This window comes from Lipophrys pholis (genome assembly GCF_963383615.2).
Source record: "Lipophrys pholis genome assembly, chromosome: 10".
Taxonomy (NCBI): Eukaryota; Metazoa; Chordata; class Actinopteri; order Blenniiformes; family Blenniidae; genus Lipophrys; species Lipophrys pholis.
The window spans coordinates 13,705,262-13,733,257 of record NC_137640.1 but is presented as its reverse complement, the minus strand read 5'-3'; the positions used below and the strand labels follow the sequence as shown (position 1 = coordinate 13,733,257).

General features: G+C 40.8%; 1 protein-coding gene across 5 annotated transcripts; it reads left to right on the top strand.

Annotated features, from left to right (window-relative positions):
• The first annotated feature begins 1 nt into the window (after position 1).
• On the top strand, positions 2-27,991 carry ap3d1 (adaptor related protein complex 3 subunit delta 1). 5 transcript variants are annotated; one of them, XM_080472934.1, is made up of 35 exons: positions 2-468; positions 5,675-5,770; positions 6,073-6,153; positions 6,465-6,545; positions 6,680-6,787; positions 6,909-7,038; positions 7,525-7,664; positions 8,070-8,143; positions 8,255-8,304; positions 8,658-8,707; positions 9,109-9,157; positions 10,579-10,724; positions 11,132-11,280; positions 11,394-11,624; positions 12,768-12,999; positions 13,150-13,295; positions 13,567-13,708; positions 14,150-14,221; positions 14,310-14,385; positions 14,574-14,773; positions 15,396-15,469; positions 15,823-15,846; positions 17,092-17,260; positions 17,466-17,609; positions 17,982-18,035; positions 19,941-20,048; positions 20,285-20,440; positions 20,769-20,816; positions 21,207-21,227; positions 21,615-21,804; positions 24,368-24,456; positions 24,608-24,693; positions 24,901-25,022; positions 25,114-25,193; positions 25,273-27,991. In XM_080472934.1, the coding sequence occupies exons 1-35, from the start codon at positions 373-375 to the stop codon at positions 25,366-25,368; spliced, it is 3,810 nt and encodes a 1,269-aa protein (XP_080329060.1). In that variant the 5' UTR covers positions 2-372; the 3' UTR covers positions 25,369-27,991. The 5 variants fall into 5 exon arrangements, with proteins under 5 accessions (XP_080329060.1, XP_080329061.1, XP_080329062.1 ...); XM_080472935.1 differs by lacking the exon at positions 15,823-15,846; XM_080472936.1 differs by lacking the exons at positions 15,823-15,846; positions 17,982-18,035.
• The last annotated feature ends 5 nt before the right edge of the window (positions 27,992-27,996 follow it).

Sequence of the window (27,996 nt, the reverse complement as noted above, 5' to 3'; positions counted from 1 at the left end):
AGGCTAATGATGTAATTATTTGGGGGGGTTTGTTTGTTCGCAGTGTCATACAGTGGAGAGCTCCTCCAAACGGGGACTGGACCTTTAATTCCCCTGATTCCTCTTGAGAATAATACTCCAGTCAGCTGACTCCGGACGCCATGTTCGGCAGCCATCTTTGACACTGATCCCGTTGCCAGCGTCTTTGCACGGCACAGGACGCCCCGTCTGGCCTCAGCTTCACCTGCCCGGGCTCGGTAAACGGCGGCGCACCCTGCAGCACACGGTACGCGGGTGGATGAGAGACAGCCTCGCGGGTCGTTCGGCACCCACTGGACACTTCCGAGGAGTTTGGCCCCGCCGGAGCGACGCGGTACAGGTCACGGAGCAGACATGGCTTTGAAGATTGTCAAAGGGAGCATCGATCGGATGTTCGACAAAAACCTCCAGGATTTAGTGCGTGGCATCAGGAATCACAAGGAGGATGAGGTAAAAGTGAGCGTCGGGCGGCCGCCGGGAGCGTTTTGCTCCCTCACACTCCTCACGGTTGGAAAGTCAACGCCGTTAAAGCCGCCGCTCGCGCGGACCAGGCTGGCCACAGCTAACGCTAGCGCTCGCTTCACACATTTTCCAACTAAACTGAACGAAACAGTCGTTAAAATGGTCGCTTACTGCGAACAATACTCCCCGCTGAGTACTCTGTTCACGTTGTCATTTGTATCGGCCGGCTGCCATGGACCTCGAATTAAAAGAAATAAAACGGAACCGGAGAGATTTTAGACTGGGGGCTAGCCTAGCACGGCTAACGTCCAGATAGAGGAAGAGGGTTGTGATGGTTTCTTCTTTTCTGTTTTTCTGCAAAATCTGCTTCTTTTCCCATGAGTCGATTTAACTCACCTGTCTACAGATAAACCCACAAAACTGCACTGCTCTCTGGCTACACACACACACACTCCCCTGTATGCGTTCTACTGAACTAGAAATCACACTCCTCCATCTGCAAATGTGCAAAAAATTAAAAATCACTATTATTGGACCCTTTTTTTTTTTTTTTTGAATCACGGGTATTTTCTTCAATTAGGCCCACAATAACATCGTCTGCATTTTCCAGTATTCGCATCCGAGGACTACTCCCTAATCCCCGCACTCACCACGTACACCCTGCCCGCTCCGCTGGTATGGTTTCTGCCCGCAATGTCCCCCCCTCCTCCCTTCTCCATCCTCCCGCCTCCCGCACAATAATATGAACACACTGCTCACTCGTTTCGCATCGGGTCATGTTTTGTGTCTAAAATACCAATCGCGGGTTATTAGTTGAGGAGCAAACGGGCGGGTGTTTGGCTGGTGTGCGGTGACACCGCCGCGTCTTGTCCGCTGGTGTTTCCACTGTCGTTCGTACCTGAACGTCAAAGTGGCCCGTTTCTCAGCTCGGATACGCGCAATGTTAAAAGCACAGACCACGACTACTGTGGATGTTTTGTGTTAAATGTGTGTCTTTGACCATCTCGGCTCGTGTTGCACATCCTATGACTGGTTTGATGACGTCATCCCTGTCACAGCTCGATGACAGGCTCGTCACAGCTCGAGACGGGAGTGGGAGCGGGCTGGGATGGAGCCTTTCTTGACCACTGTTTGGGCCCAGGGGGGAAAACCACGTTTCCACCAGAATCTTTCTTAAACACAGTGCTATTTAATTTTATTGGTGCTATAAAAATGCAATGTCAGGCGAAACCGGGGCCTGAGTATGAAGAAAGATTTGTGTTGTGGTTTTTTTTTGCTGCGCAGGGCTGCGGTGTTTTGTACACCTGCCTCAAGCTGTAAGCCTACTGTGAAATGTAGAGGGAGCATGTCTAATCTGTGCTGTTGGATTCTCACATTTGCTTTGGAAACGAGGGGCGTAAACCCCAACCTAAAATCAGCTGTACTAATATTTGATCTGTTTTAATTTGTCGCCTACTAGGATACAGTCCTCTGTACTTGAGTTTTCAGAAACACAAAACAAACATTTAGATCAACATTCTTTTTAGGCCGTCAGTGTTTGATCTCCTGATTCAGTCTACGGTCTTAGCAGTTCACCAGTGGTAATTTAACCCGGGTAGTCTAGATAAGGTGGTGGTTGCCCCGTCAACAGTGGATAGTTTGCTGAAATATTAATACTCTGTGTGTGTGTGTGTGTGTGTGTGTGTTGACTTTTTCTCCAGCGCTGTATTTGTTTTGCACATGTGTGCTGAGCCATTACACATTTCATTCATTCCTCTCCCGCCCACGTCTTGGGGACTGCAGGCATGGGAAAAGGATGGCTTCATTTAAAAACAAAAATAGCACCTGATTTAAAATGTTATTTGGTAAAAGTAAAGATGTGGGATTTATTTTTTCTTTTTTTTTTACATCAACCTTAAGATTACTTGCATTTCATGTGTTGCTTGCAAAAAATATGACCAAATTTGGCCACATGTTGATTATTAACTGATTTCGACGGTTTTGAGTGGATCATTCAAGAGTGTGATTGACAATCTGTGTGTCATGTGTGTCTGGTGATTGTGTCTTAAAACCCTACTGTTGGGAGACAGAGTTCCTGTATGAACAGCCAAGCTCAGTCCCACCCCCGTTGCACCTCCCCCTGTCACTGTGCTGTCTCATGACTACACACACATGACCAGCACACTCTTACACTCTACACAGCTATATGTGTTTGTGTAACAAGATCTTTTTTTTTTCCTCACAACTATGGTTGATTGCCTCAAGAGATTTGAATCACGTTCTTATTTGCCGTTGAATGAAAAGTATTTTCCCAATGTTTCAGGGAACCTGTTGGTTTATCACTGTGGTCACAGCAGCAACAGTTTTTGACTCGTTCATTCAGGCATGATGTTCCAGGAAGGCGTCATTCTTTAATATGCTTTGGTGGCTGGACACGGGAAATGACATGACTTTTATACCATTTTGTAAAGCTGCGTGTGTTTTTCAGCTCTCTAGTTGTGGTGATACAAACTGAATACTGCTTTTAGTTTTGGTTAATATTTTTGATTCTTTAAGCACAGACAATTTGTTTTGGACCTAATGGTTTTAATTTAGCAGTATTTGTTGGTCTGCTACTGCCACCAAGCTGTTTTGCTCTTACAATAATGGTTTTACTTCAGTGTAACTAATAACATCTCAAGCAGGGATATTTTAGCAATACATTCTTTTAAGAAGGCTTTCAAAAATTAAAGGTGACAGATTATGTCCTTTTTCCAACAGCCACTATAATGAATGAAACTGTGGTAGCAGAACTACAAACAGTGCAACTCTACTTGTCAGACCCAGAACTGGGACGAGATATACATGGACTGAAAAAATACTATTTACAACATGAAAAGGTTTTTACCAGACATTACAGGCTGAAGCAGAACATTCTGAAGGACAACACAACTAGTTAGAATTAAGCTGAGTAGCAGCAAACGGTGCGCATTATGTAAGAATAATAGTGGATCAAAAATATCTTTAAACTCATACAGACTAATGGAATGATTTGAAATGTCAATTTATTTGTCACAATCAGCAAGTAAGTTATCAAGACGGCTATGGTTACCATATGGTTCACTTGCTGCAGTATTAGGTTTCAATTAACATTGTTGAGTAACTTCACTGAAGAGCAAAATGAATAATCTATATGATAATAATCTGATGCTAATTTGTGGGTATGTATATATGCTTTCAACTTTAGTTCTTAGGAATATTCCCATCCCAAATGAAATAAACCTAAACATCATGTTTTTCCTCTGATGCTGTGAACCTCTGTGATATGACCACACATGTAGGTCCATGCTTCTGAATATAGGTACTCATAAGAGTGGTGGGTGTAGTACAAATTTAACTATTGTGTAACAGTCAGTTTTCTGAATGGCACAAAAACATTTATATTCTCACACAATACTGCTTTTTATATTTTCAAAGTTTAGCAACAAATTAAATATCATATTATAAATGTATAATATGTCAAAAAGTGATTTTTTTTATATATTTTTTTTCCACAATACGTACACATTAAAGCCCAAAATAGGGCAATTGTGGCTGCTGGCTAATGCAGGAAACATTAAGGGAGAATAAGGAAAAGTAGACTTTTGACCATGGCTTATCAGTCGGTTCCATAGTTGCTGGCTTGTCTTAGACATTTAGTTTACATTTCTTTTATAATTCCCAAAAATGTGAAACAGTCTTGGTATTTGTACCAGCAGTTAAGTCATTCATTAATGCATAAAGCAGCCACAAGAATTCTTAAACATGGAACATCTGCTGAAGTGAGCCTGCAGTTCCAACATCTGTCACGTCCCATACTTGGCTTGCTTAGATGCTTTTTGTCCCTGGTGTGTTTGCAGTTCACTCAAACCACACCTGAGTTTGTTTGAAACCAGGCCCAGACTTAGTTACCGCATTCGCATGAAGTCTGGTTCCTAAGATAACATTCGCATGTCTTCAAATAGGAACGTCTTGATCAGATCGGGGATGATTTTTAGTAGTCTTTTTTTTTTTTTTTTTTAATTATTGATTGGCGATTAGCAAATTAAGCCGATCAGCAGATTGAGCCCCAGCTTTTTTATTTTTTATACACAACAGCCACCATCAGCTGTTAACCGTTTGCATGCTGATTAAAACATGCAACTCCTCCACTGAAGCAGCGTTGGCAACACAACACAGTGGCTACAATGTCAGCAGTGTGGAAATATTTCAAAGTGGAAAGCAAAAGCAGTCCAATGGCCATTTGCCACACCTGCAAAAAATGGCATTTCACGAGGTGGAAGAATCAGGGTTTCATTCAATATGACCAATTTGATGCGAAATGGAAAAAGCAAAAACTACTGCATAGTCAAGTTTCACTAATGGCGCTTTCACAGAGGCCATGTTTCTGTCATCTAATTGAGTTTTTGGTTCGAGAGCAGCCTTAAGAGGTGATTTTGCAGTGACTGCAGTCTAACCATCCAGCCTGGCTGTGGTGTGAAGACAGGTCATAGTAGATTGTGGGTCAAATGCCTCATGTTTGAGTTGAAGAGGCTCCCGTTGTATGATGAAAAATGGAGATGATTTTAGAAAGGTACAGCGATCTATAACACAAAAGAATAGTGATGTGTGTGCCATGTTCAATAAATGCTTCATAGAGAGGGATTTTAATCGCTTTAACAATGTTTCATGAAGGCAAAAATTTCCAGACTGAGACATTTCTAGAGGTTGTGGATCCTTGGTATGTCCTGCCGTCTCGAGAGTATATTTCAGACACCAATTAAGTACAACCAAGTTCTGTATGTGACAACATACAAGACCATTTAAAACAAGAATGACCACTAATGGTTTCAATACCGACATCTGGCGCTCCAACGTTTGCCCATGTCACTGCAGAGCCTCTCTGCGCTCTAGATTGATTCTGATTCTGACACTTTTCAGTTAAGTTGTGCAGTGTTGGATACACGCCAGTTCTGAAGGTCTCGCACAGAACAACATGTGAAAAAGGCTGTTCACCAGATGGACAATCATGCAATAAATAAAGACTAAGTTCTTAATGTTTTGATAATTCTTTTCAATGCAACCAAAATGACATTTTTGAATATATCCTTAGATGGCAACAACAGAATTAGCAGGATTCTTATCCTGTTGCTGGTACTCTGTGCCAGTCCACATAATCTAATGTTTTGTTTGTGTCCTCTCTTTTGTCCGCCCTCAGGCCAAGTACATCTCCACGTGCATCGACGAGATCAAGCAGGAACTCAAGCAGGACAACATCGCTGTCAAGGCCAATGCTGTGTGCAAGCTCACCTACGTAAGGACCTACTGCACATGTAGCTTTTCTGAGACAGAAATGAAAACAACTTCCTATTTCAGCGGAGCGCTCTCAAATAAGCATGACTACGTGATTCTACACAGCCAAATGTCCACTAAGCTGCACTTACTGAGATCAGTGTATGAATAATAAAATCACTTGTGTTTGGTACAGCTTTTCATTCAAATCGATTGTTTCATTTGGCCTTTGTGCTCATTTTGAGAGTTGGTATCATTATATCCCACAGTACCAACATTTCCCTCCTCTTTTCACTCACTGTATTTTACTCGTCTGTGTTGCAGCTTCAGATGCTGGGCTACGATGTCAGCTGGGCTGCGTTCAACATTGTGGAAGTTATGAGTTCCTCAAAGTTCACATACAAGGTACTGTTGGATTTTTGTGAATTTAATTGGGAAATATGCTGTGAAGACCTATTCATTTTTATAAAGGCTCAAAACCTTTTGCATAGATATCCTGCCTCTTTTCAGAAAACTCACAAGGATGATGCAGGAAACGTACTGTACAGCAAAGGGCATGTAGTTCAACTGAATTGCATCCCCACAATGATAGTCGTCCGAACATTGTACTTGAGATGGTCACAGCATATTATACTGTGGGGTAAAGGTAAAAGAGTGCAGAGCTTGAGCTCAAAACAATGTTGTAATGCTGTTTTCTCTTGTTTTTCTTCCCACAGAGGATTGGCTACCTGGCAGCCTCGCAGTGCTTCCATGAGAGCACAGACGTAATCATGCTGACAACCAATCAAATTCGAAAGGTCAATGATGTGCTTTTTTTTTTTTTTTTTTTTTTTTTGGTTCACTCTGAAAAGCCAACCCTCAGCCTACCTTTGCTGTTTATTTGACATTTTACTTTAAATTGTTTTTTTTCTTTTAATGTTTGCACATGCAGGATCTCAGCAGCCCTAACCAGTATGACACAGGTGTTGCCCTCACAGGCCTCTCTTGTTTTGTGACCCCTGACCTCGCTCGGGATTTGGCCAATGACATCATGACTCTGGTGAGTCGAAACGTGTTTGCTCACATAGTTCTGATCTCCTGTATTTGCCTGAGAAATTTGCAGTCAAATAAGGTTTTATTGCATTTTCTAAACGTGCCTTTTTCTTTGCTGTTTTTATTAGATGTCCCACACAAAACCTTACATTAGAAAGAAAGCAGTGTTGATCATGTACAAGGTGTTTCTGAAGTATCCAGAGTCCCTGCGGCCTGCCTTTCCCAGGCTCAAAGAGAAACTAGAGGACCCAGACCCAGGTATCCGAAACCATCATGTGTGTTACACAGTAAACCTATACCCATCAATGTACACCATATTCTTATTTTTCTGAAAATCTTGGCTTAGCTACATGCACCTTTTTTTTTCTTTTTCTTTTTTTGTGGTAAATCATAGAAGAGTTGTGACTCCTGGGGACAGACGTTTTCTGTCACCGGAGGCCTATGCATTATTCAACAGGGAAGAATAGGAGATTAAGGGAGGCTCAGTTGTGATACTACCAGGTCTGCCTTTTGCACAGACAAATTATCGCTGAGGACATTTACCTGGCGTTATGGCAGATTGTAACTGTAGTGACACACTTATGTGCTTCATGTCAGTAAGCTATTACTTGTGAGTCAAACATTATGTAAAGCCTCGGTGGCATCACTTATTTTTAAGCGAATTGAGTTAATTACACATACAATACCCATCTAATTTCATAAAACAGTTCTTTAACAATGCACATCTTTTTTCTCATACTTCAGGCGTCCAGTCGGCAGCAGTAAATGTGATTTGTGAACTGGCCCGGAGGAATCCAAAAAACTACTTGTCCCTAGCCCCACTCTTTTTCAAACTGATGACCTCCTCTACTAATAACTGGGTTCTCATTAAGATCATCAAGCTGGTAAGTGAACTGTATAGACAGACCTGCATTTTAGTAGTGGCCAAATTCCTTTCTAAATATTTCTATGTTTCGGTTTTTCTCTTTGGTAGAATTTTTTTCCTGGTGTCATTGGAAAAATTCCGATAGTGTGTTTACTGTAAACAGATGAGCTGTATTTTATATTTCCAGAAGTTGACAAATGAGTGAATCAGTCATGAAGGAAGGATGGTAGTAATTCATCAAGCAGTCTCACAAGACAAGTTGTATTGCACAGAAATGTCTAAACACCTCTCTGCGAGTGGCAAATTCAGTGTTTTTTTGCACTTTTTGATTAAGAAAAAAAAATGCATGCAGGGTGATTTGTATTACACGATGAAGAACTACTCTATATGCAATTTATGAAATATCACTGCCTGTTCTTTATAGTTTGGTGCTCTCACACCTCTGGAGCCACGGCTGGGGAAGAAACTGATTGAACCTCTGACAAACCTGATCCACAGGTGAGACAAAATCTCATGGATGGTGAAAATATTCAGATATAATGAATACATTAACATAGTCCTGCACTTTTTTCATTGTTTGTAACCCTGTCCTCCTCCTCCTCCTCACAGTACCTCTGCCATGTCTCTTCTGTATGAATGTGTCAACACTGTAATTGCAGGTCAGTACTGGTCCTGTGTGAGTAGAATACTATTCCCTCTATGGCTAGTGTGCAATACACTATTATTGGTATATAACTCATAACGTTTTGTGAGTTTAATGGAATTTTTTTATAATGAATTGAGTTTTAAAACTACTGCTTAGCATACTAATGCCTGCAGCTGTGCTTTTGCAGTTATTAAGACAATTCAGTTTATATGCTTCACTCATGACTATTGAATTCTTAAATGTCCGGCATGTTTTCTTTAGTCTTTAGGAATTACGGGGGTTTCCCGCCTCATAGATTCAGCTTTTTATCTCACCGAATATTTTGCTCACATTCAGATCTAATCGCTTTTCTGTCCTGCATTGCAGTGTTGATTTCTTTGTCGTCTGGGATGCCGAACCACAGTGCTAGTATCCAGGTAAGCCTCAAAGGTCCTCTCCCAAATCCTTTCATTTGGTAGATGCAGTTTTTTTTTTGTTTGTTTTTGTTTTTTAACCCTTTCCACTCCAGTTCAACCACAATGCATGCTTTCACCAGTCTCTGTTCAAATATATTTCGAGCATATGACCGGCTGTATCACCTAATTAAGTTTATTTTATTTTGATTTTTGTGTTCTAACACGTTGTGATTGTCATTGGTACATAAACACTTGTTTTGAACTACATGCTTTATTTCCCCTCTTTTTTGGCGAACGTGAGTTTTTAAAGATTGTGTTTCATATGATGTGCTGAAACTGGCGTGGAAAGGTTCACAGTGTTGTTAACGGCTCTGCCCATCTCCTACTCTCTCCCTTTCTCTCCTTTCCCTCCTCTCCCACAGCTCTGTGTGCAGAAACTGCGAATCCTGATAGAAGACTCGGACCAGAACTGTGAGCCCTCTGTCAATGCCTGCAGTGTGTCATTTTCTCATTGTCTGCGTGTTTCTGACTGTGGAACAGTCCTCCCCTTTAGACGATAATAATGTAGAGCCCTGACTCTGGATAACTCGAACACGATTACCTTGTCAGTTTGAATTGAAAAGTGGTGCGCTTGGACTACCATTCCACCATGCTCACCAGTCTCGCACAGGAATTCCACATTTGATGGACAACTTGTGATGGTTTTTAAATTCCTGCTTCAGTCTGAAATTAATTCAGGTTACCTAAGTGCGATGATACTCCTACACATTATTTGAAGCTCAGATTGCTGCATCGAGCCATTCGAGTTATCTGGAGCTTCTCATGTAGATAGTACTGTGTCTTTGTGCAGTAGATTTTAGACCTATGCCATGATAATGGCAAACTGTGAGCTTGTTGTTTAAGGTTATCCTTTAAACAAATTTCGTATTAAACTTGCACTCGGATTTTCAATATAAGTATTTGTAAAAAAAATGTACAGACAGTTATTGAATCACCAAAACGAACCAATTTAAATGACCTTTTTCATGTGTTATTGAGAAGCTTGATTGAAAGGAAAGTTGGTCAACAAACTTGCAGTGTTACGTTTTAGCTATGAGATGTATTGCTGGTTGCTTAAAATTAGACTAAAAATTCAAACACCAGATGCTTTATTCTGGCTAATCATCAGATCAGAGAATGATTGATTAAATATCTGATGTCTTGTGTTTTCTCATGCAGTTATGCTCTTTTTACTGATAATGTCTTTTCTTTCCTCAATATACAAGGGGACTGCTTATGTTACTCTTCACTGTAGTAGCAGAATCGGCAGTTGTTCCGTCGTCTTTGCAGGCAGCTCCGCTGAGACCACACCTCTGGCCTTTTTTGCAGTGTATTCATTGCAGTGATCAGCCTCATCTCACCCCAAGGTCACTACCACACATGTATCGATCCAGGAACCCAAGAGGCCTTAGTGTTTTCCAGATCAGATGATCGACAGTATGCCATGATTCAGCAGATCTCTAAATTAAATAGAAATCTTCTCGGGAGTGGGTTAGATGAGCTGCCAGGGTTAGAACAAAGGATAGCACAAAACAAAGTGACTGTGTCCTGTGTGTGTGTGTGTTTGTGTGTCCTTTCCATTATTTTGTGTTCCTTTCCCTCCTTTTATATTTACATGTGATATAGTATAGATTTTTTCAGTGATACGCATGTTAATGACTTGCATGTAAATTTTCCACTTACAGGCTAAGATTTATCTTAAGAGAGTATACGATTTGTGACATGAAGTGTAGAATAAACTGAGCGCATGTAGTTAGTATCAAGCTTCTGATTGATAAGGTATGTAATTAATTGTCAAAAGATACATGTCTGTTCGGTGTACTAAGGCCCTGCGTGTTTATGCATTTGTATAGTGAAGTACTTGGGCCTGCTGGCCATGTCAAAGATCCTCAAGACCCATCCCAAGTCGGTGCAGTCGCACAAGGACCTCATCCTCCAGTGTTTGGATGACAAGGATGAGTCCATTCGTCTGAGAGCTCTAGACCTGCTCTATGGAATGGTAATCAGCCATAACGTTTACATCACTATGGTCATGTTTGTATTAATGGTCATATGTAAAGTGCTGGTGAACGTTTTGACATTCAGAATTTTTAATACATTTTTCTTTTGGCAAAAAAAAAAATGTTTTGTAACAATACATTTGGCAGTCAGTCACACACCAAAATGAAAAGTACAGTAGTCAAATCAACCTGCCACTGACAGAAAAAAAAAATCCAAATTATCCTTCTGTACTTCTAAGCTAAATTAGAATAAAATGAACTATTCTTTATATACAAAGTAAAGTAAATGGCTGTTAAAATGAAATTGTGCTAGAAACATTATGCACAGCAACACGTGTTTCTGTCAAATTGAATTTGGCTCTCTATTGTGTAACACTACTACTGAATTGATCTCTGCTCTATCCAGGTGTCCAAGAAGAACTTGATGGAGATTGTGAAGAAGCTGATGCTACATGTGGACAAAGCTGAAGGAACCACTTACAGAGATGAACTGCTTACCAAAATTATCGATATCTGCAGCCAGAGCAACTACCAGTACATAACCAACTTCGAATGGTCAGTTTGACATTGCATCAGTATTGAGTGTTTGATTTGAGGGTCTTAAAGTTTTTATATTTTTTATTCAATAGATATCTTGTGTAAGTGTTGTCTTTACATTTCCCTGACAGGTACATTAGTATCCTGGTGGAGCTGACCCGATTAGAGGGTACACGCCATGGTCACCTCATTGCCTCTCAGATGCTGGATGTGGCTATTCGGGTCAAGGCCATCAGGGTCTTTGCTGTTGCCCAGATGGCTACTCTGCTGGACAATGCTCATCTGCTGACAGGCAACATGCAACGAAACGGCATTTGTGAAGTGTTGTATGCGGCAGCCTGGATCTGTGGCGAGTTCTCAGAGTAAGAACATTTTTCGAATTTGAAGCACTTATAAAGCTGTCTTCTGGCATTAAGTTATGGTTTGATTGTCATCACTGTTTGGTAAAAACTACAGATCTATTATGCTTTGTGGCCACCAATTCTCCATGGGAATTTTGTATCGTGTTTTTTCCATGTCCCGTGATGGGTCACATAATGACAAAAAGGTATTTGTTGGGTTTGCTGTTGAAATACTTTACGCATTTTGAAGAACTTTATTAAAGTAATTTAGTGTACTCTACCTCCAGTATTGCGCCATATATCATCAGATTATTTCTATAAGATATTAAGCAATAATTAGAATTTGTGTTTATTTGCTGTGTTTTATATCCTTTTTTTGTGACTGCTACTCCATAGTTCTTTAGTAAGAACAAAATTCTATTTTTGCTCAAAAAGTAAACTCGGATTGTTTTGCTTGATTTTTAAAGTAAGCTGCATAAGTTTCATCTGAGGGCAATACTGTCAGTCCATGAATGTAATTTGAATTTGCTGTTGTGTCAAAAATGCATGTGATCATAATAGTCAAGATTCTTAAACATCACGTTAACGCTCAGTTACTGAGCTCAATGGGAAAAAAATCTGTTTATATCAATTCACAAGCAGACCTAATTCCTCACCAAACAAATCACTTGAAATGATATGAGTAAAGGTTCAATAAGCTGAGCCATGGCTGAAGTTTTTTTTTGATGAATCCTCTGTAAGCCTATTCCTTCTTTACAGTGGGTAATGAACACAAAGATACAGTTTTATTCCCATTCATCCACAGTAGGTATTGCAGACTTGCAGTATAGTTTCAAACGGGTATATGGCAATGGTAAACCTGTATTGTTTTCTCATTTGTACATGGACGAATTGTTTGTTTTGCCTCCCACCTTTGTGTTTTAGTCTTCGCTATATTTGTATGCTGCTATCAGCCTACACTGAATGGAATATTGTACATTTGGAAAAACTTAACTTCAACCAAAGAAATATGTCTTCAGAAGCATCCCTAAATATTGCAATGTATAATGTAGAGATATTGCAACCTGTATCACATGCTGCAATAGATTGACGCTGAACTCCAAATGTACTGCATGTTTGTGAGTAACGAATTGGTAGTAATGGAACTCACTCTGTCTCTCCCAGGCACCTAGAGAACCCGATGCAAACTTTGGAGGCCATGCTACGGCCCAAAGTGGCCACCCTACCCGGACATATCCAGGCCGTGTACGTCCAAAATGCTGCTAAGCTGTTTGCTACTGTGTTGAAGAGCCAGGAGGGAAACACAGACGGCACAGCTGCACAGGAAACCAGTCAGCTGATGATTGACAGGCTACCGCTGTTTGTCCAGAGCGCCAACCTGGAGGTCCAAGAGAGGGTATGGTAGACGAACAGAAAATTAATCGCACACGAGTTACCCTTTCCCCAAAACATTATAGATTTGATTTTCATAATTGTTAAGTTCACATAGCTTTAGCTCTGACATACTAATCAAACAAACTGTGTTCTGATTCCCTTCTGTCCTCAGGCATCTTGCATCCTGCAGTTGGTTAAGTACATCCAGAAATTGCAGCAGAAGGATGTAGATGTCGCGGAAGAAGTCATTGCTCTGTTTGCAGGAGAACTCAACCCAGTCGCTCCAAAGGCACAGAAGAAAGTGCCTGTCCCCGAAGGGTGAGCATGAATCATTGCATGACTTTGTTGCTGTCAAGCTGTCAAGCTGTACAAGTTATTGAGACATTGACTTTTTTTGTTGTGCTATTCCCACCACTGTTGGCATTATCACTGTAGCATTGACTTTGTATGTTTTCCATAAATGTCCCCCTTTTTGTGAGTAGTATATTCAGACTAAAAACATGCATTAATGGTAAAACTTATGTGCATTCTTACTATTTTCTTTCCGTTTAGTCTTGAGCAGTAGAATAAACCATGTTTGTTTGTGTAGCTTGGACCTGGACGCTTGGATCAATGAGCCTCCTTCTGAAAGTGAGTCTGAGGATGAGCAACCCAAGGCTATTTTTGCTAAGGAGGAGCCCAAGCATTCTCGACCCCGCCATACAGAAGTGGACGAAAAAGAACTTGCAAGGGTAGGCAGAACTAGGAACTGGAAAGGAAAAGTGTCTGTTTAGCTCAGTTCAACTTCACAGTTCTTGTACTCTACAGGGGAAAATGTCAAATTGAGTTCAAGATTGAAAAGTATGAACTTTTTTGCTGCGTTGACATCATTTTGTTGACTTTTTGTACAGCTTGTTTTACGAAACATGTCTTTATATGAAAACATTTGTTTTCACCAAATTTCTCTTTCAACATTGACAATGGAAATAGCCGCCATAGTTCCTTAAGAAATGTAAACGCCTGAATTAATTTGGTGTTGCCATCATCTGGATGTTCCAGTTCATCAGACAGCCTCAGCCATTTTAGTGTTCTTCATCGAGAACCTTCCCTTGTGGTGTCCTGTTAGTGCTGTAACTGAAGAAGAGTGTTCTTTATTTAATGATAACTTAAATGTTTGTTTTCCATAATTACAGAGACGAGAAGCCAGAAAGCAGGAGCAAGCCAATAATCCATTCTACATTAAGGCCTCCCCATCCTCTCAGAAGGTGTTTTTACATGTTCCTTTCATTTTCTATTATAATATTTTTATTACTTTCCTGCGTGTATTTTAAACAAAGTGTTTTTACTATGTAGGTGTACCAGGAAACTCCTGGAGTGGAGCACATCCCTGTTGTCCAGATTGACCTTAGTGTGCCTCTCAAAGTCCCAGGTGAAACTTATTATTATCATCACAAAATACAAGGTTCCTCGCTTCCTACAGTGTGACTGGAAAGCCAAATGTTTTAATTTCAAGACATTGCTCCTTTCACATTATCTGCATTCCTGTTTGTGATGTTGTGTTATATATATGTATTTTTTTTAAATCATACCTTGCTGTAATCTTTCGGCCCTCTACAGGTCTGCCTATGTCTGACCAGTATGTCAAGCTTGAGGAGGAGCGTCGGCAGAAAGAGCGAGCGGAAAAGAAAAAGAAGGAGAAGAAGAAGAGGAAAGAAAAGCGCAGTGGACGAGGCAAAAAACATGATTCAGGCCCTGAGAGTGAGGAGGACATCACACCTGCACACATGGTCGACATTGTTACAGAGGAGATGCCAGAGGTAGGTCGAGATTGAATTTTAAGACGGGATCAAAATTAAGTTGAATTATTCCGTGTTGGTTATGTTTAAAATGCAGTGATGATTCTGAACTGATTTGGTTGTGGTTGGATTTTCGTCATGGCATGCTCATGTTGAAAATCCAACGAGGTAGATTGAGAGGAAGAAGTTTGCACACTAGTTTCCGTGATAACAAAACCTAGCAATTGAAGTAAATGAACAAAAAACACATCGTAATTAACCACAAAAATTACGTGCTGACAAATACAGGGATATCATGGCCCATGAGCAAACAATTGCCACAGATAAAGTCAAATATGTTTGACTTTAATGTAAGTATTATGCTACGTTCACCTCATGTAAAAGCATTTTGACTCGCCAACCTCTTCTGTGTTAAAAACAGGTTAATGCCTGACATGTCCCTTTTCCTGAATTGATTGATTATTACTATGATCCTTGGAAAAATAAATCATACTTTTTGTAAAGGAAAAAAAAAAAATTTCACTAAGGATTGTTTAATGATTTCTCATGTCAGATGCAATCTAAATATTTTGTTTATGTTGTGGGGGACCGTTTTAAAGCAACTTGTTGACATGTTTTTGTTTTTTTTTAACTCTCGTTTCAGAATGCCTTACCCAGTGATGATGATGACAAAGACCCCAATGACCCTCACAAAGCCCTGGATATTGACCTGGACAAGTGAGTTCCTGTGATATAGACATTAATAATGTAGTTTATTCAGATGCTCATTGGTTTGACTTTAACAGGTATTAAATGTTTAAAATAGTCAAATCTGTTGTTTCCCCTTCTAAATTCACAAACTACTCACTGTTCATTTGATTTTCCATCAAAGTGTTGAAGGATCTTTAACCTGATGGATTCCTAAATATGATGTTGTTTCTCCCTGATCACATCTTGAGATTTCTGGCCACAACAGCCCAGCCAGTCTGACTAGGCCCTCTCCCTCCTCGTTCTCTTATCGCCTTCTGCTTTTCTGCTTCCTCTTTTCTATGCCTACACACACACCCAACACTGCCTCTTTGTGTGGGCAGTTTGGTGGAATCGGCTGGGCGCAGGTGAGTAGCATCCCAGCCGCAGGACCTGGGCTCTGACTATACCCAAGAATGCCTCTCTGCCTTTCTCTTGGTCTCTAAAAATAGTTGTTTTGCTCGTTTCACTAATATAGCATCCATCCTTTACTCATTGGACCCTGCAGTACTTGCTTTTTACTTCTGCTCATCGCCCCTTACACTTGCACTATTCTCTGACTTATAGCTGTCAACCTTGTAGATTTCTTGCAGTGTCCCCATTCTCTTACGCCGCTTCTGTCTGCTTTATTTACTGAGCTTGACAATATCAGCATCTCTGTTTAAAACAAACTGCTTTGTGGTCTATGTGCCTTAAAACAAAACTTTAATACAACTACTTGGCTCATCGCTAATATGTTTAACCAGATGCTGCTGATGTTCTCAGGGCTTTATTGTTTAACAAATGTTCTCCTGGATTAAGGTCCGAAAAGCATCTTGACACATTGTACCATGCATCAACATTCTTTGAAATATTCAGCATCTGTTTGAAAGAAGATACTTGTTTTCTGAGCTTCGTGGAAAAAGAGGAGCATGTGCCCGTACACCAATGCTAAACTCTAGGTTAATTGTAATAATGTAGAATGAGTACAGAAGTGACAGGAACAGGCAGGAGTCAAACACTGAAAAACTTTTATAATCGGTACTCTGTATACTGCATGTTACTGCTTAAATATGCAAGTGCATGAAAAGGATTATTGGTATGAACAAGAAAACTATCGAAAAATAGGTCATTCCTTTATGAACTTTGAATAAGTCTATCTTCTGGATTATTAACCAAGACTTCTTATGTCCCCAAACTTTCAAGATTCACACAATAAAAATGCTCATAATCTGGTGATAATGACATATAGCATTGTATTTGCAGAGAATGGCCAGCAGGGGGCTCCAAAGCTCTTGTTATATCCAGAGTACAGACTTTGAGAAGACTAAACTTGACAAATCGTATCTGTTCATTGTGGAGGAATTGACTCAGTTCCTGGAAATGCCCAAAGGCTTGAGCTCTTCCAGAATAAAGACTTAATATAGTGCTTTGAATGACTATGTACTGTAACAATGAGGATAGTATACTGTTGCACCCTCCATGCCGTGTTTACCCTTCTCCACAAATAATACTACTACTTAAAGAGCATTGGCATGGTTTTTTGGGGTCAATGCTACATCAAGGACAACCCTACTCATTTCCAGCTTCTAAAATGTAAAAATGTGTCTGTATTTTTATATTTGTTTGTTCAGGCCACTTGCAGACAGCGAGAAGTTGCCTGTCAGGTCACATCGTGCAGCAGAGGCTTTAAAAAGCCCTGTGGAGGATGGAGAGATGGAGAGCGCTGCATCCCAAGAACCCAAGAAGAAGAGTAGCAAAGAAAAGAGGGAGAAGAAGAAAGATAAAGATCGGGATAGAAAGGTAAGCTTCAAATGCTTATTTCATTCACTGGGACTTTTTTTATTTTCATATCCGATACAACCACTCTATGTCCCTCCGCCTGGCTGACGGCACCGCTTCTTTATAATAATCAGTTTGATGGAGCGGTCAAGAGCTGTGATGACTCACGGGCTGTACTGAGTAACCTGATTGACACAGCACTGAACTTATTGTTCTGTTTTTGCAGAAGAGCAAAGAAGAGAAGAAGAAGAAAAAACACAAACGGGAAGATAAAGAGGAGGATCTGCTCGGGGCCCAGGCCGATGAGCCGGTGGTCCAGCCAGAAGAAAACAGTGAGGTGGCAGCACCACCCACTTCCACCAGTGCTGAGGTATGCTTTCAATCCGTTTAATATCCAGCCTCAAAGTTTGTCTAAATAGGTTTATGCCAACCAGTGATTTAAAATGGTCTAATCTAAGATTCATAATCATAAAGGACTTAAGAGTAGTGTTACACGTAGTATGATGTTTTCATTAACTCAACACTTCCATTGCTTCTTCCCAGCCTCCCTTTCAATCAGCCATAGTGAAGTATCAGTTCGCTGGTAGCAGACTGCCTTCTCTGGCCAAATACCTGATTTATTCATGAAATAGACTGGTGTAATTTCTTTATCCTCCTTCATGAATAGTAGTACGATAGTGAACCTGTTTGGCTATCACCCCTCTCACCTCCTCGCACTCCTCTTCCTCCCTTCCTCTTCTAGGTTTCGGACCTGGATTTCTGGCTCTCAAACGCTCCAGTGCCCTCTAACACCCAGGTTGAGTCGCCCCTCCCCCCCCACCCCTCCCCATTCGCCCTCTGTCCTGTCCTCTCATCATCTTCTCACTTCACACATTCTTCCTGCATAACACTGTTTTATTGGGCTACCTCATATTGGTTTTCCCCATCGTTCTGTACCTGTTGCTTCTCAATAAGCACCAGTTAAGTTTTCTTACTTGAGGCCTTTGCACACCAGGCGTGCGATCACTAGAAGGCACAAATGTAAAAGACGTGCAAGTACTTTGCATTGAAACTCCACACACAAGTGTTTGTAGAAATATGAACCAAATACCAAAGGTTTCCAATATATTTGCACCAGGGGATTGTTTAAAAAAAAAAAAAAAGATTAATGTCATGAATGTTGGTCTTATGCTTCTTTGCTTTGATAAGAAAATAAGATTTGAGTTTGATTTTATTTCACAAAGGTGTTTTAAAGAAGATGAGCAGTTATGAATTTGATCAATAAAAGTACTTTGAGCACTATCTTTAGTGGTACAAAAGTACAACAAGAACACTCCCCCTGTGTAAAGGCCTTTGCCACCTACACTTTTTGATCCAACTTTCTCTCTTTCACAGGTCACATAACACAGTACTCTCTCATTCTGAAGTCCCAGTCTATTTTCGAGCATGTGTGTGTAGACACAGTACTTTTGTATTTTTTCCTTTTTTTTGTTATCATTTATTATCAGTGGTTGTTGTTGTTGTCAGTCCTGAGCTGATGTTTGTGTGGAGTTAAGTGCACAGTAGTTTCTAAATGCAGTGAAGTCTGACCAAGAGCTGCTTCCTATTGTTACCGTCACCACTACATCAGCATGTGTTCAATGACAGCTTCCTTGTGCACTGTCACATGGAGGGTCATGCTTATCTTTGCCTCTTTGTGATCTTTCAAGGTCCTAAACAGATTCATTGCTTTTGGCAAAAACATGTCAAAGCAATTCTGAGAATGGCCTTCTAATTACCAGTGTGTTGTCAAATGTATTATTTTTTTTAAAAAGAGTTTCTATACCATTCATTGTTTGCACGCTTGTGCATTTATAGTACTTTGCTGGCAAACCTGTATGCAAGCGTGCAACATTTTAAAACTGCACAATTATTTTTAATCACAAATAATGTTAATTGAAAAAAACCAACAAGTACTCCACAGGCCACCTTAAGCTTTCATTGATCTCGTCACTATTTTAATAGTAAGACACTTGCCAATGGTCGGTTATTAGATGTAAGAGAATCACCCTCTTGATAGATGGAAATGGAAGATGTTAATTTTGGACATAAAGGTTTGTTTTTTTTTAAACCATGCTTCCTATCCTTATGTGCTTTAGTAATTTGTATTCAGGATTCTATCAAGAGTTAGAAGGCTTTTAAATAAGAGTTTACCCCCTCTGACACTCTCTTAAATGTAGGAATATTAACTGAATATCTGATTTTAGAAGTTTTGAACATTGGTTTAGAGGTTTTTTATTTTCGATCAACCAAGCTGTCAGCCTTGCAAAGGCTGACCCAGAAACCTGCCTCTACATGTTTGTGTGAAAGATGTGTTTTTGTATTAGCTGTCACACTGGTATCTCAGAAGTCACGGTAGCACATGTGCCGACTCCCACCAGGCGCGTTCCTATTTTGATTGTAAAGCAACAACTAGTTTAGTTTGCTGGTGAGTACCATTGACCCAGCAATGCCATATGAGCCTGCCATTGTTATCACTGTGTTAGTGTATTAAGCAGGCTTTTGTTGAATTTTTACTGATTTGCTTGTCTCTCTCTCGGTTTAACAAATCAGGTTCACATTTAGGGCGTCACAGTTCTGTCGTTCGCAGCAGATCATGAATGATTCTGATCTCACTAACTTATTGACGTACAAAACTATACTTGCTAATGCATTTACTTGTTGGTGTACTTGTGTCAAACAGGAAGTAGCAACAGTAGCAGCAGAAGCAGCCCCGGTGCCTGAAGTGACCTCTGGCACAGTGCAAGACTCGGATCCCGATGAACCCAAAGACGCAGAAATGGAAGAGACTGTGAGTTAATGATGTTGTGATGATTGCATTAGATTCCAGTTCACAAAGCCCTGGTAGCATGCAGCACATTGGCAGCATTCTTTCTCGCATGTCCGTGTAAATTATGTACCACAAACCTGCCAGTTTCTGAGGAATAGTTCACTACTGTGTTTTGAACTTCCTTCTGGCTATTTAGTTTGAGATAATTGGTTGTTACAATTTGTAACTCCTTGTGTCAATCTTATCTTTTTGATAAGACGTCCTCCAAACACAAGAAGAAGAAGCAGAAAAAGGAGAAGGAAGAGAAGGAGAAAAAAAAGAAGAAGAAGCATCATCATCGTCACCACCACAGCGATGGAGGTGGAGAGGAGTCGGTGCAAAACGGCACTGTTGAGGATGACGAGCCTCTGCCGGTAAGTATTAAACTGCCTCACTCACACTCTCGTCATAGCCTTTACATATTTTCTTCTTGTGCATCGACAAAGGTTCAAAAATACGCTTTTTTGTACAAATTGATGCTGCTGTTTTTAAAATCGTGACGTAAAAATTACATCCCCATTTTGAGTCTCTCCTTACCTGAAAGCCAAACAAAAACAAACGTGTCACATGTAAACCCACTGACCGCTGCTCGCACACTCAACCTTACTTGTTATGCATCAGCTGTGGACAACAAGCTCCTGTTGCCGAGTTACTGAGTTGCAGGATATGCCTGATTTGACCTGAGCTCTTCTCTCGTTTCAGCCCATGTCTAATTACTGCCTGTTGGCGGAGAGCTCTTACATCAAGATGGTGAGTGATGGTGAATGTGGATGTTGCTACAACTTGGTTTATGAGAGTGTTTGTGTACATGTCAGGTTTGGGGCTGATTAAAATTAATGCTGCTGCCGCCATTGCTGCGTTAGTCTGGCCCATCTTGTAGAACTGAACCCTGCTGTGTAGAAAATCTGTTGGAAAATCAAGTGTGAGCGCACGTCTCATAGACTTGATTACAGTTCAACTCAAATCGGAGCACAAACAGATCAAACGGCTTCAATCAGACAAAATACAGCATGAGATGTGTCTTTGCTGAACATCATAACTTTGCGTGGAGAGAAATTATGGTGCTTTTTTTCACTAAATTATACATTTAAAAAAAAAAAAAAAAAAAAGGTTTCTCATTTTCTCTCCCTCTCTTTGAAGATGATGGAAGATGCTGATCAGGTATTGGTTCACGTTCTGTCAGTGGCAGAATTTTATTCAAACTCTCTCCTAGACGTGTTTCTTTCTGCTCCTGTTGCTCTTCAAAAACTTCCCTCTTTGGCAAAGTGTTTGTGTAGCGCAGCAGCGTTGCTTTTCTTTCGGAGAATGATTCTGTATCTTGTGATTATCTCCTTGTGCTCACACTGATTCTTGGAAGCTGTGACATTTGCTTTGTTGTTTGGGGTTAGGAATCACAATTTCTGTGCTCAGTGTTCGGCTCTAAAATAATTGCTGTACTTTTAAGAGGCATGGGAATAAGACCGCTTGTTGTGAACTTTGATTCCTAATGTGTAAATACTGTGCTTTTGTTTAGTTTTTTTTAAAATTATTATTATTTCCTTCCTTAAGGTGTATGACATCCAGGGAAACCTGCAGGATGGCAGCCAGGTGGTGGTGTCTGTAATATTTGAAAACAAGTGTGAGAGCTTCTTAAAATCCATGGAGTTCAATGTCCTGGACTCGCTGAACTCCAAGCTGCAAAGGCCAGAGGGATCAGGCCCACACGATGGCCTCACTGTCCCCTTCCAGCTGCCTCCTGGTAAGTAATTACATCCACAATGCATGGCTGTCTTTTGATGATTGCTTTCTAAATGTACAATGGCAAGAAAAACTATGAACTGTTTGGAATCTCTAAGGTTTCTGCATCAGTTTGCCAAAAAACAGATTTATCTGAGTCTTTCGTATAGAGAACTACAAATTGCTGAATGACACAAACAATTTTATTTTATAAATTAAAACATCCATAACCAGCTCCAGTGATTTCACACATCCGGTGTCTTTAGATGTTACTTTCTAGTTATTTTTTGTTGCACTGAGCATCCTTCCTCATGCCTCTGGTGTTGTGTTGACTTGGCTCTGCTAAGGTGCGTGAGGAGCATAGTGGGCCGACTGATCTCTCTTCTAGGGTTGGTTGTGTGTTAGACTTTGCTCAGCAACTCACATTAAAAATGTTATTGAGCATAATTATAATGCATGTAACTTAAGATTAAAAGCAACCACTTCCAAGAATGGCTCTGAACTGGAAAGGCACAGGGACGGGAGAGCTTCTCCGTGTGTGTGTGTGTGTGTGTGTGTGTGTGTGTGTGTGTGTGTGTGTGTGTGTGTGTGTGTGTGTGTGTGTGTGTGTGTGTGTGTGTGTGTGTGTGTGTGTGTGTGTGTGTGTGTGTGTGTGTGTGTGTGTGTGTGTGTGTGTGTGTGTGTGTGTGTGTGTGTGTGTGTGTGTGTGTGTGTGTGTGTGTGTGTGTGTGTGTGTGTGTGTGTGTGTGTGTGTGTGTGTGTGTGTGTGTGTGTGTGTGTGTGTGTGTGTGTGTGTGTGTGTGTGTGTGTGTGTGTGTGTGTGTGTGTGTGTGTGTGTGTGTGTGTGTGTGTGTGTGTGTGTGTGTGTGTGTGTGTGTGTGTGTGTGTGTGTGTGTGTGTGTGTGTGTGTGTGTGTGTGTGTGTGTGTGTGTGTGTGTGCGCGCGTGCGCGAAGTGTTAGAAAGTTACAGCGATCTTTGACTTGTTAGCAAGATAATGTTTCCTACCTGATGACATTGTAGCTACAACAGCTTGAACTGGGGTCGTGGATCATTTGTGAAATGCTGATGTGTCAGACTGCGACCTGTTTAAAATAATCTATTTAAAGAATAAGTTTCAGGGTGAAAATGGTGTAAATTGTTTTCTGTTGTTTTTTTTTATTACAAAACATTTCCTGATCGATAAGTCAAAGGTGAAGGCAAATAATCATGACGCTCAGAAAAATTGTTTCCCTATTAAAAAGTTTTAGTCGATTGACCCACATTTTATGCAAAGCTGCTTACGTCCTGCTTTGCTGACACACATCAAGCTGCCATATGCTTGATTGCTGAGTTAGAAGCAAGAGAAAGTGGATACTGAGACCTCATAAATCAGTGGGACTTTAGTTTGTCGTACAGAGGTCTGCTATAGCTTTACCATCGTCCACTGTCATGAGCTGCAAGAGGCCGACCTTCTCTTCGCATGAGTACCACAAGTGTCATTATGGAAACAAAACTCCAATCACCTCAAATTGAATATGTGAAACTATAAACATGGTGAAGTGGTTAAAGTCTTGGAGTTCATTGGCCAGCTGAAGAAACTGGTAACTACTGAAACAAAACGGACTCTCTGCAGCTCTAAATTTCTGAGCCACAGTCTCTCTAATGCCAATCCGCCTTGAGGAAACAGGTTTTATCCCTCCAGCATTGTTCTGCAAAATGCTGCAAGTACAGTCTCGCACGTGAGTCCAGAGTTGAAGGACAATAACATACATGCCTGTTTCCAGGATTGTGCAGCGACTTCAAAACGGGAAAAAGGGAAGACGCTGTTCTACTGATTATACCAACCTATAATTTGTTATTGTTTTGTTTCGTTTTCAACCAAACCACGGTTCAACCGATAGTCCTAATAATGCCTCCAATACATTAAAGTTGGCCTCTCGAGCAGGAAATTGAGTCAATGACTTCATTATTGAGCAGAAGCTTGAATTTATGTCCCTGTAGCTTTTTTAGAGTGGAGAACAAATACGTAGGCAGAGTTGCAATAGTGTTTCGTGACGTCCTTCAATGCAAACAGATCTTGACTCGTCTCCCAGAATGTTGTTCCTGAGTACCTACAGGCGACCTGAACATACATTTCTTTCATCATTCCACTGACCAGCCGTCTATCATCTGTGTTTGACTTGACAGTGACGTTATTGTAGGGTTTTTGGGGTTGTTGTTTTTCAAGCTGCTTTTAGTTTTTATCCAAATATTTCAAAAAAAGTCCCCACAAAACCGAGTGCGGCTCCAACTCTCGCGCTCTAAATTTAAAATTTTTTAATTTTTACCCACTGCTGCACGTTTTCAGTGAAGCAGTCATTTGTTTTATACTGCATAATGTCGTTTGACTGTATTCCTTATTAAATTTTTATTTGGTTACTCAATAGTTTTATGTTGAATCTCTTCTTGCATTTGGTGTGTGAATGTGTGCGTGAATGGGTGAATGTAATGAGCTACGTAAAGCAGCAGAGGTCCCTTTGATCCCGACTACACCGGGAAGCAGCGTCATTGCAGGGAGTTGAAGTCTCGTCACTTACTGGTGACCTTCTGTCTTCTCGTGTTCTAGGAGTGTCCAATGAGGCACGATTTGTCTTCACTGTGCAGAGCATCGTCATGCCCCAGAAACTGAAGGGAACTCTTACCTTCATAGTCAAGGTATGTTAAGTCCAGGCTAACGTAAATATTGCTATTTAAAAAAAAAAAAAGTTACCATTTTTAGTACTTAAAAGTAATCGACAAAAAATGTTTTCCATATTTAAAATTTGATTCGCCTTGTTAAACATGGTGCTGTGCTGCTTCACTTTAGAATGAGGACTCCTCCACTCACGAGAAACTGGACTTCAAACTGCACTTTACCTGCACTTCCTACCTAATCACTACTCCGTGTTACAGGTTTGTGATGTCAATATTGCTCACATCATTATCACAGTCATTGAATTGTGATACAGATTATTTAAAAAAGGGAAGAAATATTGAAGTCATGAAGAGTTGTTTTAAAGCTGAATTCATTTGGGGGTTTGTGTTGCTTTTTTTGTTTAGTTCTTTTGTGGTTTTGTGCTGGTTTGCTGAAGGACGATGTTTATCTCTCTGTACTGCCAGTGATGCATTTGCAAAGCTGCTGGAGTCTGGAGACCTGAAATGCAGCTCTGTCCGACTGGAGGGCGTCAACATGCCCTTCCACCATCTACTGGCCAGAATCTGCTTCCACCATCACTTCTCTGGTTCGTGTTCATGAGGATGATAACCTTCATTCTGTAACTTTCCGTATGTCGCCTTGTGGTAATGTTCTGTGGTTTTTGTGTCACTGAGTAGTTGTGGAGAGGATCGACTCCTGTGCCTCAATGTACAGCAGGTCAATCCAGGGTCACCATGTCTGTCTGCTGGTCAAAACTGTAAGTAACCAGGTAACTGGATCTTATGCGAAATCATATGTTCTTACAGTGGCTTTTAATGTCTTGTTTCTTTTTCCAGTCTGGTCAGACGGTGTCCATTGACGCTAAATGTGACGAGCCGACGCTGCTTGGGAATGTGCTGGACGAGATCAAGCAGACCTTCTCTCAGTGCTGATTGTGTCTGAAAGCCCCAGGGTGCCCCTGACCCCTCCAAGCCACCCCCTCCTCTTTCACTGCAACACACCATAATCGTGTTACAAAACACTGCGGCTGGCATTCCCAGTATCGCCCTATTTATTAGTCCTGAGATTCGCAACATTTCTTTCCTTATCTTTTACTACAGTGACTTACACTTTGCTGTTCCTCTGCACTCTGAGCTCTGTGGTTACCCTTTCATATTCCGTGTTTTTCAGTTTCATTGTGCACACGCGCCGTCTTCTCTGCATCGCACTTTGATTTTTACCTGCCAGTTTTCGAAGAGACACTCTGACTCTGTACTGAGCTGCTGTTTCTGGATGCCTGGCATCCTGTGCTCTTTAATGCATACCTTCCTCCCACCCTTCTTCAGTCTGTGACAGTCATGTATTGTAATGTTGACAACTGGACTCTTGCTCTTGATGGTTGAATTGTATTTTTACAGTTTTTGAAGTTTAATGTTTTCTTCCTTGGTTTGGTTTTGTCTCTTTTTTTTTTCTTTTTTCTTTTTTTTCATTCTTTTGTCTGAAGCCTGAGTGCGCCTTTGTCTCACTCCCTTCTTTCCGCTCACTCAACATCACTGTTTGGTTCTTTCGTCTCCGTAGGCCTGAAAAACTATACAACTAACCCTTTGTAGATTAGTTGGAGCTTTAAAAATGGGCGCTCTAACCTGCTCATGCACTGCTGAGCTGGCGCCTGGAAAAGACCAGACACCGAGTGGCTACAGTGACAATGGAGCTGAAATTAAACCAAAGCTACACAGGCATGGGGAACGTTTGGAAAATGTACTTGCCTTTTGGGAAGGCTCAGAGCAGATCTGCTGCTGTTTAATAAACCTTGTGGCAGTACTGGTGATCTGTACCGTAGTTATGCTCTGTGCCTTGGCCCTGTACTGACCTGTTCCAGCCCTTCCCGAGTCTCGCAGAGCCCCACCTCTCCTTCAAGGATATCTGCTCGCTGGTCTGACTGTGTTAAGCTGCAGATTGACGCCAGCAGTACAAGAGGCTTTCAGCACATTATTTTTTTCACAAATCGAGGATAAAATGGAAATATTCAAAAGTAACAGACCGGTGGATTAAAACTTTGGCAGCAAAACCAAAGTGAGATGGAGGATTTTTACCTTTACCTGATTGCAGTTTTATGTCAGGCCAAAGCACCTTTGTTCGCCTCAGCCTCATCTAAAGTCGAGTTTGATTTATTCAGCAGAAGAAGTTCTATTATTGTAATACAGAAGGTTTATTTTTTTAAGCCACTTTGATGCCGAAGGCCCTCAATTGTATCGCCCTTCGGTCAACTTCTGATAAAAAGTGGCGTTGCCGAGGCCTACTTCAAACCAAACTATATAAACACAGTAGCGTAACGATTAACTCCTCTTCATGTTTAGAACCAGCCGGTTCTTGAAGCAGTCATCATTAACTGGCGGAGTGACTTAAGCCTCACTCTGTTGCTTGCAGTTCATGTGAAATGTGACCCATTAGTTTATCATCACAGAAGCTCCTCCCACCCCAGGTTAAGACCGGGTGACAGGCACCCAGAAATATCCCCCATGTTTCTTGCCCCGTCGGATACTGCCTTGCCATTTCTTTGTGCATCTACATGTTATGAGGAACATGAAGGGTCTTTGAAGAAAAAAAATAAATAAATGTTTGGCCTCCTCTTGTAGAGGTACTTGATGTTTTAGCTTTTGTCATTCATGTTTCAAGTAACTGCCCCGTCCAGCACAACTTATCCTTGTAGTAGCAAGCAAAAGACTGACAAGGTAGCTCTGTATACATGCATACTGGTAAGGCCCCGTAACATTAGTCAAATGTTGTAAATAATAATTATAATTATGGTGTCTTTGACCTGAAGTCAGCTCAGTCATTCCAATAAACCCTCAGCCCTAGTAGTAGCCTTAATACAGAGGCGATCAGCTGTTTTTCAGGACTATCAATAGAAAATGATGAAGCGAAATCAAGAAGTAACTCCTCTATAATCATACTGGTCTCATTCTTATCATCCTGTGCACAATATTAGAATAAAGTTTGTATATTGCATGATTAGGAAGGTGCATTTTTCATTTCCCTTTTTGTTTGGACATATTTTCACAAACTAAAACTCGTCATTCCATGTTTCTTTCTCCTTATATATTTTTTTTCTCCCTAAAATTAAGTTTACCTGACCATTCTCTAATTTCGACAGTGTTGTGTTTTTATCTCTTTTACGTTCAGACAATTATAAGTGAGTTCACTGAATGTTTTAAATTATTAAACACAAGAAGGAAGGGGGTTCTGTTCGGTGTCAGGGCCATTGAGGGCGTGGGGCTCAGGATCACAAGTGGAATAGTACAGGTCACCTGAAAGAGTGTACTGAGAGGCAACCCACTGTCTTAAAATATCTGTTGATTTCAGTTGTAGTGAGTTGTTATTTTACCAAGTTTGGCTTGTGATGTTGAAATATACTCTCATATGACAGCTTTCTAAAGGTCCTGTCTTTTTATTTCTCCATGTTCAACTATCAAGATGTACAATGTCATGTTTTAAAGGGGACGACATAAACTATCTACATTCCCTCTACAGAAAGTCCACCTAAATGAAAAAAAAATAAAGGTTGTAAGAATAAGCAAACT

What these genes read in the sequence shown, in the direction of transcription:
- ap3d1 (XM_080472934.1), top strand. Translation starts at nt 373, where the DNA reads ATGGCTTTGAAGATTGTCAAAGGGAGCATCGATCGGATGTTCGACAAA. An exon ending in CTGTGTGCAAGCTCACCTAC is followed by an intron (nt 5,771 to 6,072) that starts GTAAGGACCTAC and finishes TCTGTGTTGCAG; the next exon opens with CTTCAGATGCTGGGCTACGA. An exon ending in TACATAACCAACTTCGAATG is followed by an intron (nt 11,281 to 11,393) that starts GTCAGTTTGACA and finishes TTTCCCTGACAG; the next exon opens with GTACATTAGTATCCTGGTGG.